The 15,818-nt window shown below is 37.6% G+C and overlaps 2 protein-coding genes across 2 annotated transcripts; one reads left to right on the top strand and one right to left on the bottom strand.

Moving 5' to 3' along the window:
- Positions 1 to 364: 364 nt before the first annotated feature.
- LOC131774940 (transmembrane protein 237-like) lies at positions 365 to 9,817 on the bottom strand. The gene is made up of 12 exons (XM_059091035.2): positions 9,291 to 9,817; positions 7,973 to 8,170; positions 7,056 to 7,170; positions 6,445 to 6,503; positions 5,808 to 5,948; positions 5,072 to 5,190; positions 4,429 to 4,483; positions 3,844 to 3,997; positions 2,613 to 2,689; positions 1,870 to 1,954; positions 1,199 to 1,320; positions 365 to 733 (listed from the first exon to the last, which is right to left on the bottom strand). Exons 1-12 carry the CDS (start codon positions 9,586 to 9,588, stop codon positions 645 to 647), a joined length of 1,512 nt encoding a protein of 503 aa, XP_058947018.2. The 5' UTR covers positions 9,589 to 9,817; the 3' UTR covers positions 365 to 644.
- Positions 9,818 to 9,954: 137 nt separating this feature from the next.
- LOC131774978 (DNA topoisomerase 3-beta-1) lies at positions 9,955 to 15,266 on the top strand. Its single transcript, XM_059091078.2, has one exon. It carries the CDS (start codon positions 10,033 to 10,035, stop codon positions 12,598 to 12,600), a length of 2,568 nt encoding a protein of 855 aa, XP_058947061.1. The 5' UTR covers positions 9,955 to 10,032; the 3' UTR covers positions 12,601 to 15,266.
- Positions 15,267 to 15,818: the final 552 nt, after the last annotated feature.

Genomic DNA, 15,818 nt, shown 5'->3' on the forward strand with positions numbered 1-15,818 from the left:
CGCTTTTAGGCTTGGCTAAATCTATATATTAACCCACACGGGATGTCGGGAGAATACGAGAAAAGTTTGTTAATCACTCGCCTCCGACTCGTGATTGAAAATGCGGCCTACTGCTTAAAAAGGAACTGTGGTTGTGTAATTAATGATAGGTTTTGACTAATCAAGGCACTTGTACCATCAGTTAGTTTATAAGGAAACCCTCGCCTCCGTTTCACCTTGGGAGGGAGGGTACGGCTACACGTAGCCTACAAAGTTTTAGGTGTCCCTATATGTAGCACCTGTGTCTGTTGTCATTGGTGCGTTTCGATCCTCATAATTATTCCGACTTAGAGCTGCTGTTCCCTTTATGATTATCTCATACAAGTTTCCTTACAGAGTACTTTTTTTATTACTAAATTTCAAACTTCAGGTATTTCTGAAAGTCTAAACAATATCTCTATTTAAAGAACAGATACATCATGGTCGCCTTCGGTGCAATAATTAAAGGTTAACTGGAGACAAGCGACCTCTTGTGCTGCACTCATACGTAACATTCCTTGTTTACAATTCCCGTCTTGTCACGTGTCTTTTAAACACGTCTTGAGTGTGAAACGACTCAAGTTTGGGTGTAGCTCGACCCAGTCTCCAACCGTGTTTTCACATGATTACACCACAAGCTGAGGTTCACTTTTGGCTGCTCGTTGTTGCACGAGCCTCTGTTCCCCGGGCAGCAGTTCTCCCTCGTACAAGTTCTCTGTTAGAAGAAATCATCGAAGTCAAACGAACAGGTAGAGCTTGGGTGTAACCATCATTCCGTTTTGGATTACCATAACGGTATACTTCAGATCAAATTAGTCATTCTCCTTACTGTCAACCAAACAATTCTTATGGTGTTCATTCAGAGAATTTAGTATTGAGTCAACTAATTATCCCCAAATTGATATTATTCTTTATTCCCATCACTCATCTGGTTGATTTTATATTGATATTGTAAGGAGAAATTCTGTCTCGGTCACTCATGGGAGTTGAGGGGTTAATTTCTTTATCATGAGTTAAACTTTAAATTAACATTGAAAGAGGCTAAAATTGTTAAATCACCTCTAAATAAAAGCAACGAATTCTAAGACCAGGTAATTTACTATGTCTTAAACTCCGTATTCGTAACACATTCCGTTTCAAAAGCCAAGATATTTCAGATGAAAATAAACTGTCTACTTACCTGCCGTACATTCGTCTGACGGCTGAGCTGATACTAGTACCCAGCCCAACACGGCCCCTAACACGCGCATGAGGTTGATGATCCTCCAAGTATCCAACAACGAAGAAGTCTCCGCGTGTCCCCTGCAATAAACAAACAAACAAACAAGGTAAACAGTCGAATGGAAACAAACACAGAAAATACATCAAGAGCCAAATATTGGGGAATTTATTTCACTTGAGCCTTGCAGAGAGCGCTGTTTGATCGAGTGTTGTAAAACCAAAACCACAGCAATCATCTAGGCCAATCAGAAAAAAGGAAAATACCGTAAGAGCCAATGAGAACTCAAAATAAAAACAACTCAACTGCACAAAGCGCTGGAAAACGCAGGCGACCAAGTCATGATTGGTTTTTTGATACCTCGAACCACAGATAACTGTGTATATTCTTCTCTTAATTTTACCTCTCAACCCAACACAGTCGAAAAGAAGACGCCCCAATACCTTGTTTGATTTTGCAAAGAAGAGATAAAACAATTCAGTAATCTAGAGCCCTTATATCGGGCTTGGATTTTCCGGACTCTCGTTCTTCAACAAAGGCACTATCAAAATTCCACTGTGAGCAATAATGTAATTCTGATAACGAGCGCAAAACCCTTAAACTTATGCTTTCTCGAAAAGACATAAACTCACCATAAGTCGCTGTGTACCTTGTACAAACTGATTCTGTCGTCTATGTTGGCCACACTTATTGAAAAGACCATAGCAAAGAGGTATGCTGTCAAAGACGAAAAAAAAAGCCAAAATTGTTAAAAAATTTCAAGGTTTATGATTAAACGGGACTAAGAATATTTCCCTTAACGCAGAGGTGCTAAAAGAGATGAAAGGAAAGCGATCTCATGAAGATTAACCAACCACTTCGTTAACCCTTTAGGTCCTTTCATCAGTGTTAACATTTCCTACCGTACGAACATGGAGAATTTTTTTAATAATAAGGAGCTTCTTCAGTTGGTAATCATTTCATTCATTCTCGTGACCTTAATGTATGATTCAGGGGTGATCCTATAAGGAGAAACTAGATGCTAGTCACTCGTAGGGGTCAAAGTGTTAAATGGACTGTGCCTGGGGTATCAAGAGGCTTCCACTATGTCCAGCCTATCGTCACAAGAAAGACCACTCCCGTAGCTGGCAAATACCCTAAACCTAGACAGGAGCCCTTCCTGTAGCTACCTGCCAACATTGATTGGGGCAGGGGAAGGAAAACAGTGGGCGAGGTGGAGATCCAATAGAAAGCAGATTCACGAGAAAAACAGAAGACCCGACCACAATGAAGTCACCACATCTCACGTGAACCTAATTGTATTGTAAGTTGACAAGAGGAGCCTGTTTAGCTCGTGGCGGTGAATACTGATAAACTGTATTTTTTTCTTACGCACCACTTATTGAAAGAATTCTAGATGGTCTCGACAGCAAGTCCCGGAAAAAGCCAGACCGTGGATTTGCCATATCGTACCTGTGAATATAACAAAAGTACGCGTTACATAGAATCTTTTTCATATGATAAGAAAGGTAAAATGTTTTTAATTGTGACATCATCTTCGTGTCTTTTCTCCAACAGATCATAAGAACCAATCAAAAAACATGTCTGACTGGGCTTATCATATAAACAGTATACCGTAAATGAAAAAATTACGCACGTCTGATTGGCTGAAAATGAGTGAATTTTTAATGTAACGCGAGTGCAAATTACAAATAGTGCGCGCGCTACCAAAACTTCGTCCTTCTCGAGTTTCTGTGATGAGTTTTTCATGTAAATTATTAACAAGTAACAACATGATTTCCATAACAATTTGGTGTAAATAAGCACCTATAAATTTTCAAAGACTACAAATTGCACTCGCCCTACGGGCTCGTAAAATATTGTTGTTTTTGAAAAATTTATTCGTGCTTATTAACACGAAATTGCACTCGAAATCATGCTACTACCTGCACAAATAGATAACAGATGACGGCAAAAGGTGGTAAGAACAGAAAAGTGGCACAGGAGACCCAGCTGAGTGTCACTGATGTGTCACAGAGTGTCACTGTGATTTATTACCGTACAGACCCACGGCAAAATTGAATCTGTTTTATATGATAAAAAACCAAAATGTGGTTAATTGTGACATCATGTATGTGTCTGTCCTCCAATAGATCATTAGCGACAACCAATAAAAATGCTTGTATAATTTGACTTAAAATATAATATCCATTGTAATAGTCTTCTATATTCCCGACCATCCTTGTTCTTTCAAGGTTCAATTGTGCTTCTCTTTTGTTTTTCTTCCTTACCAAATTAATACTTTGTGATCACAATCAAGGAGCTGGTGGTTAGCACTTCACACAAAATTACACTAAACACTATAGAGTAAGTCCTTAAAGAACCCTTACCTCAATGAAATTATATGATAACCTGAGTTGTACATGGCTCTTACTAATGATCTATTGGATGACAACTGCAGAGATGACATAACCTTTAACAACATTTTGTTTTTTTATCATATAATACAGAGATTCCAGGTTGTCATGCATCTGTTCAGTAGAAGATCCCAGAAGACAATATGGCAACATGGAATATATTTGTTAATCATAGCACAGATGGACGTCAAAATTAAAAATAATGCGAACCTGTCAAAGACAGACACTGTACAGATTGCAAACAGCATGTAGTATAGTGACTGTAAAGGTTGTGCCAACTTGTAGTAGTTTTCCAGGAAGACCACATCACCTTGGCTGTTATTACTAAGCGAGTAAACAAAGATGACCTGGCAAAGTGCTAGACCTGAAACAGAGTGGAACACAAAACTGGTTAACCGTTTGGAGAACTTTTTGATGGAGAGCTGTAATGTCAAAACCAAGGCAAACACATCAGCTAGTCAAAGCACAGAACAGCACAAAGAGTTCACTAGAACTTAAGGTAAAAAAAAAACAAACAAACTGCCTAAGGGGTAGGAACATGCAAGTTACCACTAGTTAACCCTTTAAACCCTAACATCAGTATGTATATTCTCCATAATATTCTTGATATATTCCTTAAGGTGCTGACAAGGAGAATTTGTTCAACCCAAGGCTTCTTTATTTGACGATCATTTCCTTAATCCTTTCTTAATGCAGACCTAATGTGTGATTCAGGTGTGATACTGAAGAAATGAGATGCCTATCATAAAACTTGTGCTAGCATAATATTTAAAAGCCATTTCAGTCTGTGACAACCTGCAAGAAGTCCATGGCAGAAAACAGAAAAAGATCTAAAGGCTTTATGCACTGACTGAAAAAGATAAAGAAAAAAGAAAGATATCATTGAATTAGCCATGCCAACAACAATGAAATTCTGTAAGTAATTCTGAAACTTTTTAAAAAAATTCAGGGCTGTCATTAGATAGATGTATAATTTAAACTGAGAAGGCAGCTGAATTGAGTTATGCTTGTGTAACAGACATAGTGAGTTGCTTTGAAATATGCCCTTCGGGAGGGGGGGGGGGTCCTGTGGCTTGCCTTCCTGGAAAATTTTGAAATTTGAAAAAACTCTCTGACATGTGATTCTGGGACATATATACGCCAGACAAAAACATGTATTCTTCTTGGAAAGATACATTAAATTGGCTTCCACTGTTGCATAGTCTTAGCTTTCCAATGAAAAAAAAAATAAATAAAAAGTCTACCCTAACCCTTAAAGTGTACAACATTCTTTTGCAACTGAAAAGTAACCAGCTGCAAAATTTTACATTTCATGCTTCAATGTAACTGGAATTGCGCAAGAAGACAAATTTTACAGGGTTGGGGTTTCTAAGGGTTTTTATCATGACCTATATAATGGTGAGAACAATCTAACAACTTAATCAGTGACTAAGCATACCACAGCAAATTCAGCAGTTGTCATCTTCATGGAGGAGGGAATCTTTTCAGGTTCTTTATTTCTCTCCTCTTCCATTTGCATTAACCTTGTTTTTCTCTCCCGTGTAAATCCCTGGCCATCTAGAATGAAACATTAACAGACTTCTTTTTCCTTATTCAAAGTAAGAAAAATCTGGTAATCCTTCACACCCTAACAACAGTATGCATATTATCCGCACTGTTCTCTAATACATTTCCTTAACCCTTTCACTCCCAAGATCTAATTAGTAATTCTCCTTACTATCTGCAATACAATTCTTATGATGTTAGTTCAGAGAATTTGGTATTGGATCAACTAATGATCCCATGATTGATATTCTTATCCATTCTCATCACCTGCCTGCTTGATATTGTATTGATATTGTAAGGAGAAATTCTGTCTTGGTCACTTGTGGGAGTGAAAGGGTTAAGAGCTGGCAAGGAGAATTTGTTTAAAACAAGCTGTAAGTTGATTAAGAGATATTAATATGGTTACATAATCATGTATTTTAAAAAAGAGATCACTACAAGGGCACAAATAAGACACAATCATTTTGAGTCTTCAGATTGTGAGAAAATTGTATGTCACTTCTACCAGATAAAGGATTTTATTTTGAAAACAAGACTGTATCTTTACCATCTATACCATGCGTTACTTGGTACAGTTCTTTTTTTTTTCTTTTTGTCAACTTTTATTTCAGTGAATCAACGATTCTCACCTCTTCGTTCAATAAAAACAACATCTAGTGGTTGACTTGGCAAGGTCTGAGCCACAGGGGGTAGGGCAGGGGGTGATGTTTCTGAGGTGTTGCTCACAACAATGTCTTCTTTGTCCACTTTATAATAGTCAACTATTGAAGCTGTAATGAACAGTAAGAATACACAAATAAACTCAAATTAGATACAAACAAATACATAATCACTCTTTGAAAGCTTGTAAGACAAAACTTTAAACCTTTGACTCCCAAGATCTGGTAGTTAATGCTACCCATTCCCTTACAAGTTAGTGGTGAAAATTTTTTTTTAGATCAAGATAACAACTTCAACCTGATTAGTTTGAGTATTCTTATTACCTGTTTGCAGGATTATATATGGATATTGTGGGGAGAAGTTATATGTTAATCACCACTGGAGGTGAAAGGGTTAACAGGATAGGTGTTCACACACCTGAATGATTTCAACTTTAAAACAATTTTTTTTTAAACAAAATCCTTTTAAATATCAAGGCACATGGTTTTTAATTAACGCTGAAATTTTACCTTACCTTAATTTGGAACTTACACCAATTTAAAAAGGTTTTAAATTATTTACACTCAAGGAAACATGTCAATATACAAAAAAAATCAATCCTTTAACCTTCTTCATCATTATCGGCATTATAGTTGTCTTCCTCTGCTGATGTTCCAGTTTGCTGTCTGAGAATTAATAAAATGAAAAATATTTTTATTAATCTCATTTGAGAAAAATATACTGAGAAAATATACTGCATTTATTTGCAAACAGACCACAGCTTTTCTTTTTTGCAAATATGGGATCAAAGTTAGGGGTGCAGCATATATGCAGGTACAAGCCTTTTGAAAAATCATTACTTTGCATATTAAAACAAAATCTTTCACTTCAAATTGCTGAACTTCTTCTTTATTAACAAACATCACTTTCACACTGAGTAAGTCATCATACTCATACCACAAATACAACTAAATTCCTAGATAATCTTGGTCCTCTATGAAGCAATGAGCACATCAATTTTTTTTAGGTTCTTGTTTGGGGAATTCCAGCACAGCTTGCCTGGAATAGCAATTCTTACTCACAGCATACAGAGTGCCTCCTTTTCCCAATCACTGTGTTGGAAATTTCACCACCACTGCTCATGATAAAATAGACCACAATTTTGCCACATGCCGTTGGTAAGTAACAAACTCATACCAGAGGAGGGTCAACTCAAGAAAGGAAAACTCATTATGCACCTTTGAGACTTCTTTGTTTTATTTTTCTTTGGTCTTGTCCTCTTTGAGTCTCCTGGGCCGTCATATCCATCATAGTCATAAGTATATTCTTCACCATTGATGACATCTCGGGAACCTGAAACAAAACTCATGAGTTGTTACATAAACTTTTTTGTACATTTTTTGTCTACAGTAACTTACAAAATTTTCTAAAACCAGTAGTTAGATTTTCCATGCTCAAGCTTCTGAGTCAAATGACAACATTTCATGCAGGAGGACGGTTGTTAAAGGTCTGCCCCAAACTGAAAGTTATCTGATTATGGCAAAAACAATTCTTTGGCCATGCCAAGGTACTTGTAATTTATCATGAAATTTGGGTAACCTTTTAAAGCTCTGAAAAAAACTTGAGACCTCTTCCCACATTTTTGTGGGTTTCTTTTTAATTTTCACACTTTTCCAGGTGTTCAAAATTAAGTCTTAATTACACCATGCATTATGTTTTCAAATACCCATTCTCCTAAAAGGTGTTCCTTTCTCCTTAGAAAACTTAAGATTTCTAAACATCTGGGACATCTTTTAACCTAACTTTGGACAAATGATAATTTATTTTGTCCATAACTAATAACTTCACAAGCCATACAAATAATAACTGCTTACAAAAAGAAAAATAAGTATCATTTTAGGTTAGTGTGTACCTTACAAGTGTTTGATTTTGAAATGCAAAATGTGGCTATTAATTTCCCTACAAGTCCAGCTTTTTACCCTGCAGTTGTTGTCAGATTTTTTGGACAAGTAACCTTGTGGTCCATAAAGGAAAAATAGAGAAAGTTCTATGCCTTGAGCTTGATATGGCTAGCCAAACATATCAGTTTCAAAGAGAAAGAGTACCATACATTTTGCTTAAAAACTTAAAAAAAAAAAACAAAAAATAAATTCACCATGTGTTCTTTTCCTTCTTGGCCTTCTCCTTGCAGGAGTAAAGTTTTCAGCATCTCCCATCATATCCTCCTCGTCCCTATTGATGACCTCAGCACTGGCTGATCTGGCATGGCGAGTTACACCAGATGCAGGGCGTTTATATCTTTTCTTTTCTGGTATATCTAGTGTTTTAGACTCCATTCCATCATAAACATCTCCTGAATAAAAGTAAATTAATTGAACAATTATTCACCTAAGACAAGTAATTATTGTTGAATAATCCAAAAGACAAGCAACTGTGTTAGTAAAATTGCCCAGGTGCTTTTGAATTCTGATGTAAATTCTTTTTGATGTTAGAAACCATTCTGTAACAATTGTTTTGATTACTTATATCAAAATAGGCAGCCAGTGTCCACTGGAATTTAACCGGTTTATTTAATTCAATCACAATATTTTTCTTCTCTTCACCTTTCTACCTGAAAATGTATTCATACTTTAGGTCACTCCAGAGAGCGAAAGTATCACATTTCCTTGAATAAGTACCCATACTCCAAAAGGCACTCTCTCCCCAAAAAGCACCCATTTCCAAGGCCATAATGTCAAACATATAAATAACAGGGGTAAGTTTCTAAAAAACCTGCATTGGTGGGATAGTATAACAGGGTAATTTAGTATTATCAACAGACTTGATGAGGTAAATTTGCCACCATAAAGAGTTTCAAAGTTGATGATGTCAATCAAGTGCCCTCTTGAATAAGTCCTCTATTCCAACATCACTTTCTTAAATAGTAGGAAATCAATACAAAGAAAACCTGTTTCTACTGCTGCTAACTTTTTACGCTTAAACTTCAGAGGAATCCATACAGGAAAATAATAAGAGCCCCCTAGACTAAGTGCCTTCCTTTTTGCAAAAATTTTCAAACAAGCGCTCTTGGGGAATATTCTAGGAAATAAGGTATCAAGATTTTCTGAAGGACAGGTAAAAGGTATATTAACCCAAACTCTTTTTTCTCTAAAACAAAACTTAGGGCACAATCTAATGGAAAAATCAAATAAATCATGTTTAACCAATAGATGATAAGGTTAAAACAACAACTCCAGATTGTGGAGCTAACAAAATCAAATGAGACTTCTACTGGTCTTGAACTTATGTCTCCCACAGAAGGGCTGGGTGCTGCTATCAACTGAATGACTGACAAAGCCAAATACTACGAGGATCAGGAAAGTCTGAGCGGGCTTTACTATCTAAACTAGTCTATAACCTGTAATCTCGCAGCTACGGCAGGCTTAGAGCTTGTGAATAAGAGGAATTATAAAATCAATACTTTATTTTGTTACCATTTTCCATCCTGGACCTTCTTCTCTGTCTTCTAGCACGGTTTTTTCTTTCCGAAGTTGATTGCGGAATCCCTGAGCTTCCCTCTTGATCACCAGAATTATTCGACGCGCTACGAGTCACTCCACCTTTGTCGCCGTCTGCAACATCTTGAAGAGGAATTCTCTCTGGTAGAGAGCTCGGTGATTCTATACTTTCGTTTTTGTAATCGTCAATTTCTCTTGACATTCTCTTTTTACGACGTCCTCGTCGCGAACTGGGGTCTCTAGAGCTTTCTGTATCGATCGCAACTTCAGCCATGTTCTGAAGCTATGTTCGTTGAGATTTGAACTTTCCCTGTGACAGCACAAACTTAAAGCGACTCTAACCGTCCTTTTATGGGAAAATACATCACCATAAGTGACTCAGAGGCTGTGATTAAGTTTCAAATGTCATGGACCAGATGTTTCGAAATGAAAACGTTCAGCCTATAATTTTGTCACACAGCTGAACTAGTGGATGTTTTCTTGTTTTTCATATTCTATGTATACAAATTCCATGGAGACCTGGGTCAGAGCCATCTTTGAGCATACTCAGTTAGGAAAAGAATCCTCTGACAGGTAGCAAGTGAAGGCTCAGCGCATGTGTTTGCTCATTACACCGCTTCGGTAATCACTAATTGCCACGTGGAGGAATGCTAAAAATTTTATTTGTATTCAGTATTTTGAGGCTTCCTTTGCAGCCCAGAAACATCTCCCAGTAACTATGAAGACTGTACTTATGGTAGCAGAGAAGCCTTCCCTGGCTCAGTCAATCGCCAAATTTCTCTCTAAGGGACAGATGAGGACGCGAAAGGGGCTCAATGGAGCTTGTTCAGTACACGAGTATGACGGACAGTTCAACAAAGAGCCGGTGAAATTTAAAATGACCTCTGTGTGTGGGCACGTAATGACCTTGGATTTCCATCACAAGTTCAATAACTGGGACGCTGTTAATCCTCAGGAACTTTTCACGGCTGCAACGCTGAAGAAAGAGGCAAACGAAAAACTGCAAATGCCTAGATTCTTGCAGCAGGAGGGAAAAGGCGTCGATTACATTGTTCTGTGGTTGGATTGCGACAAAGAAGGGGAGAACATCTGTTTTGAGGTGCTGGATTGCGTCAGGCCTGTTATGAATAAGAAATCAGGCAACAAGAATGTATTCCGTGCGAAGTTTTCTGCCATAACAGAGACTGACATTTGCAGTGCCATGCATCGTTTAAGCGAGCCTAATAGGAATGAGGCTAGGTCAGTTGATGCTCGGCAGGAGCTGGACCTAAGGATTGGTTGTGCATTTACGCGATTTCAGACAAAGTACTTCCAGGGGAAATATGGTGACTTGGATAGTGGGCTGATTTCTTATGGCCCCTGTCAGACACCAACTCTAGGCTTTTGTGTGGAACGTCACGACCAGATACAGTCGTTCAAACCTGAACCTTTCTGGGTACTTAAAACCCAGGTACTCCACCCAAGTGGTCAGACCTTGCAGCTTGACTGGGACAGGGGTCGACTGTTTGATAAAGAGGTAGCTGTCATGTTTCAAAAAGCTGTCAAGTCATCAAGGTCAGCAACTGTGGTTGGTGTTTCCAAAAAGGAGAAATCCAAACAAAGGCCCATTGCTTTAAACACTATTGAAATGTTACGTATGGCTTCTTCAGGGCTTAATATGGGTCCCCAGCACTGCATGCAAATAGCAGAGAGGCTTTACACACAAGGCTACATCAGCTATCCTCGTACAGAAACAACTCACTACCCAGAAAATTTTGATCTGAAGGGAACTCTCCGACAGCAGCAGACAAACTCCAGCTGGGGTTCATCTGTACGAGAACTTCTAGAGCAGGGTATTAACAAGCCAAGGAAGGGGCATGATGCTGGTGACCATCCACCCATAACACCAATGAAGCCTGCAAGTGAAGCTGAGCTGGGGGGTGATGCATGGAGATTATATGAGTTGATCACAAGATCTTTTATAGCCAGTGTCAGCTATGACTGTAAATACTTGCAAACAACAGTGAAGTTTTCAATTGAGCAGGAAGCCTTTTCATTCACTGGTAAAGCTGTGACCAACCCAGGCTTCACGTCTGTGATGGACTGGCAGGCAATTTCCAGTGATGAACGGATGCCTCATTGTCAGCAGCATGATTCATATCAAATTGCAGAAGTGAAACTTGAAGAAAGACAAACTTCACCTCCTGATTACCTCACAGAGAGTGAGCTCATTTCACTGATGGAGAAGCACTGTATTGGAACAGATGCAAGTATTTCTGTTCACATTAATAACATCTGTGAAAGAAACTATGTCCAGGTACTCAGTGGTCGAAAGCTTCAACCAACCCCTCTTGGAATTGTGTTGGTACATGGCTACCAAAAAATTGATCCTCAGCTTGTTCTACCCACCATGCGATCAGCTGTTGAGCAGCAATTAAACCTAATTGCTGTTGGGAAGGCAGAATTTGATTCTGTTTTGCAACATGCCATTGAAATCTTCACAAGGAAATTTGTTTATTTTGTGCAAACCATCACAAGCATGGATGAGCTTTTTGAAGTATCATTTACACCACTCAAAGATACTGGCAAGGCCTTGTCAAGGTGTGGCAAATGTAACAGGTATATGAAGTACATCAGTGCTAAACCAACGCGCCTGCATTGTGCCAACTGTGATGAGACATATAGTCTTCCACAAAATGGAAGCATCAAACTGTACAAGGAACTGAAGTGTCCCTTGGATGAGTTTGAGTTGGTGTTGTGGTCTACTGGAGGGAGGGGAAAGAGTACCTTAGTTTGCCCTTACTGCTACAACCATCCGCCCTTCTCAGAAATGCGGAAAGGTATGGGCTGTAATCAGTGTACACATCCCACATGCGCCCACTCTGAGGTGAGTCTCGGCATAGCTGACTGCACTGAGTGCGATAGTGGAAGCCTTGTGCTTGATCCAACCTCAGCTCCCAAGTGGAAACTTGCTTGTAACAGATGTAATCTGGTGATACATGTATTTGAAGATGCATTCCGAGTGAGTGCCACAGATCAGGAGTGTGAATGTGGGACAACTCTTCTGAACATTGATTTCAACCGCACCAAGTCACCACTGCCCGGTGAAAAGACCCAACATGTCGGTTGTCTCTTCTGTGATCCACTGCTTGTACCTCTGGTCAAAATGTCCCATGCAGCATCAAAGCACCCCATGTACAGAGGAGGGCGAGGCAGAGGAGGAAGGCGTGGCAGGGGTGGTAGGAGAGGAAAGGGCAGAGGTAGACCCAAGGATAAAATGTCACAGCTTGCATCGTACTTTCTGTAATGTCTCAATTACTGTGATAAGTATTGCTTTGGTGAATGTGCAGCCTTATTTAATTTTAGGACAGAAATTTAAGTTATGGTCTTGCTGGCTTTTATGTAACCCTTTCACTCCCAAGATCTTATTGGTAATTCTCATTACTTTCTGCTATACAAAACTTATAATGTTACTTCTGAGAATTTTGTATTGGATCAACCAATAATCTTCTTTTTGAAATTCTCCTTTATTCTCATTACTTATGTGCTTGATTTTGTATTGATATTGTTAGGAGAAATTCTGTCTTGGTCACTTAAGATCATGGGAGTTGAAGGGTTAAGTGGTAAAACTTTCAATTTTTATTCTACTTTTTATTTGCCTGTAAACTCCTAGGATATGACTAGTAATTCGCCATGTAAGCTGCTATATATTTCCTTGTAACTTAGTGAAGAGAATTGGGTATTGTATCAAGGTTACACCTGCTAACTATTAGGTTTGTCCATTCTTCTTTCTTGTTTCTTGGATGATATATATAACTCTAAAAGGAGTGTCATATTTATCACTTCTGGACGTTAGATACTTCATTCAAACATTTTTGGTTCTCAATCCATTTTACTCCCTGAAGTGACCTAAAGGGAATTTGATCAAGCAGTCTGATATTCTTATAACATCACAACAAAACTGACTAATCAGTTTACACAAATTGGACATATTGCACATCACTGACAATAATTCTTCATGTGACTCTGATGAAGACTTCTGCTACTGATGTTAAAATGCTATTCACTACTACTGATAATGGTCCTTCTCAGGTCTACTTAAACCCCAAGAATGACCAGCATCTTATTTCTCCTAAAGTAATACTGCTGAATCATTCGTTAAGATCATGAGAAGAAAAGAAATGATCGTTAACCTAACAAGCTATGACTGTAAAACAAATTCTCCTTGTCAGGATCAAAGGAAGGGTTATGGAAAAAATGGATACTGATATTTGGGTGTAAAAGATTGATGCAGATGATCAAACTACATGATTAAATTTTGCTCCCATACTATTTTACTGGAATAATATCAATAACAACAACAATATCAATAATGGTGTATTTCACATTCATATACCTATTACGTCCAATTTATATTGTATTTTGCTTAATTAGATTCTCATGGATGTTTCTAGGGAAAAGAAATTAGACGTAGATATGTAGGGTGGAAATGTCCAGTAACTAAGTAAACCTTACAGATTTCTAGTAAGACTCTAGTCTTGTCAAGTTGTTTGAAAAGGAATTTCTCAATTCAATTTCAATTTATTTTGTATCCTTGTCTATTTATCTTGAACTTTGCACCAGAGAGATTAAGTTATGAGAATGGTTGAATTTGATTCATGACTGCCAATACAGGTTGCCTAAGCAGCAACTTCAACTGAAAATTTAGTTGCCAAAATGTTTTTACTTGCCATGGCAGCCAAAAGGGTTGCAGCATGGAGTATTCTGTTGTTTGCACAACACTACAAATTGCAAGTTACATGGATAAGAAATCACTTTTATTAATTTATGGAAAGAATCCAGTATATGAGAGGGTAAAAATGTAAAGCATGTCCAATTATTTATCAAAAAATAACTTACAAGAGATAAGATATTGTGATTGTTATTATGGGTAGCTTGATGTATGAGCTTTAGTAAGACAGTTCATTGAATATTATGTTCATCTTTTTTGGAAGAATTGTAATAGAACTTAGTTTTGTTTCAATTGTAAGGCCAGTTGTTTTTTATCAATTTTTCTCGTAAAGAGTTTTATTACTTAAAATTCATGAAAAGTTGTCTGCTTATGCCATTAGATTTATACCCACATGTTACTTAAAGTTTATTTTATTTGAATTTTGTTCATTTTTTCAGCAAGTATTTATTTATTTTTCAGTTTTTGGTTAATATTTGCACAAGATTGTCTGAATCTTTTCCAATGTTAATATTTAATTGAAGCTTTTGGACATTAACCCTTGAACTCCCATGGGTGACCACTAAGGCAAAATTTCCGAATATCAATATTACAGCAAGCATGCATCAAGTGATGAGAATACAGAAAAATATCATTTAGAGGATTACAAGTTGATCCAATACTAAATTCTCCAGAGTAATATGAGAGTTATTTTGTAGACAGTAAGGAGAATTTCTGATGCAATCCTGGAAGTGAAAGGGTTAAGAGTCTCCTTCAGCTGTAGTTTGGTGCATATGTAGTTGCTTGACAGATTGTCTTCCAGTGAATGATGACTTGATAACCTTGCATGCAGAGTGGCCTTTGATCTTTCCTGCTTACTCCACATGAAGGGTTAGAGTGCATTGTGTGTTTAGACCAAAACCAAAAACGACTGGAGAGGAGACTAACATGTTGGTATCTGAGTAGGAAACTAATGCTCTTTATAATCCACATCTTTATTAAAGTTCACTAATTTGAGCTAACTCTAAAGGTCCCAGTATTCTGTCACTGACTGTAACAAAATTATGAAGACAGAGTAATCTATGGATTATAATTTGGACCTTTCCAAGTCTGTTTGAATTCCTCATTACAATTGGTTTTAGGAGGATCTCAATTGGGTCAACTGATAGCTGTGAAACAGCTTGAAGATTTAGCCATTGAGGCGTGAAAATTGATGAATTTTAACTGTTGTAAAAAAAGTTAACTGTAATAAAAATTTATTGTGACACACTGGATAATACTGATATCATATATAATGAAGATGAGATCACTCATTTTCATTTATTAATCTGCAGTTCAAATGTATTATATTCACTGTCATCCATTCATCACTACACTAGTTTATTACAACCCAGCAAAATGACCAGCTCCCAATTGGCTTGTTAGCTTAGTTGGTAGATCAGCACTGCACTGGTATCACAGGAGGCAATATTAGGCTCAACTCCTGTGCAAGCCTGAATGTTTTAGGCTTTATTTTCATCATCACTTCAGTAATGTATTAATTACTGAAAAATTTCACTCGTCTTCATTTAGTCATCATGGCATCTTTTTCAAGCCCAGCTCCTGTTAGCAATACCAATACATTTAGAATTCTCTGTCTTGTGTTTCCTACGTCCTTTACTATTATTCTCACTGTCATCAACTTGGGTTCTTTCCTAACTTGGTAGCTCTAAGATACAGCCTAATGTTCAGTCATTACCGTCAATTTTTATCTCCCAGATATATATCTATATTAAATGAATTTGGAGAAGAGAGGAAATTAGGCGTGGGTAATGCAT

This window comes from Pocillopora verrucosa, chromosome 4 (genome assembly GCF_036669915.1).
Source record: "Pocillopora verrucosa isolate sample1 chromosome 4, ASM3666991v2, whole genome shotgun sequence".
In the NCBI taxonomy this organism is placed as follows: Eukaryota; Metazoa; Cnidaria; class Anthozoa; order Scleractinia; family Pocilloporidae; genus Pocillopora; species Pocillopora verrucosa.

Coding starts and splice junctions, on each gene's coding strand:
- LOC131774940 (XM_059091035.2), bottom strand. CDS start 9,588: ATGGCTGAAGTTGCGATCGATACAGAAAGCTCTAGAGACCCCAGTTCG. Junction 7,171..7,972: donor AAGAAGGAAAAGAACACATG/GTGAATTTATTT, acceptor GTTTTGTTTCAG/GTTCCCGAGATGTCATCAAT. Junction 1,955..2,612: donor TAGAATTCTTTCAATAAGTG/GTGCGTAAGAAA, acceptor CGTCTTTGACAG/CATACCTCTTTGCTATGGTC.
- LOC131774978 (XM_059091078.2), top strand. CDS start 10,033: ATGAAGACTGTACTTATGGTAGCAGAGAAGCCTTCCCTGGCTCAGTCA.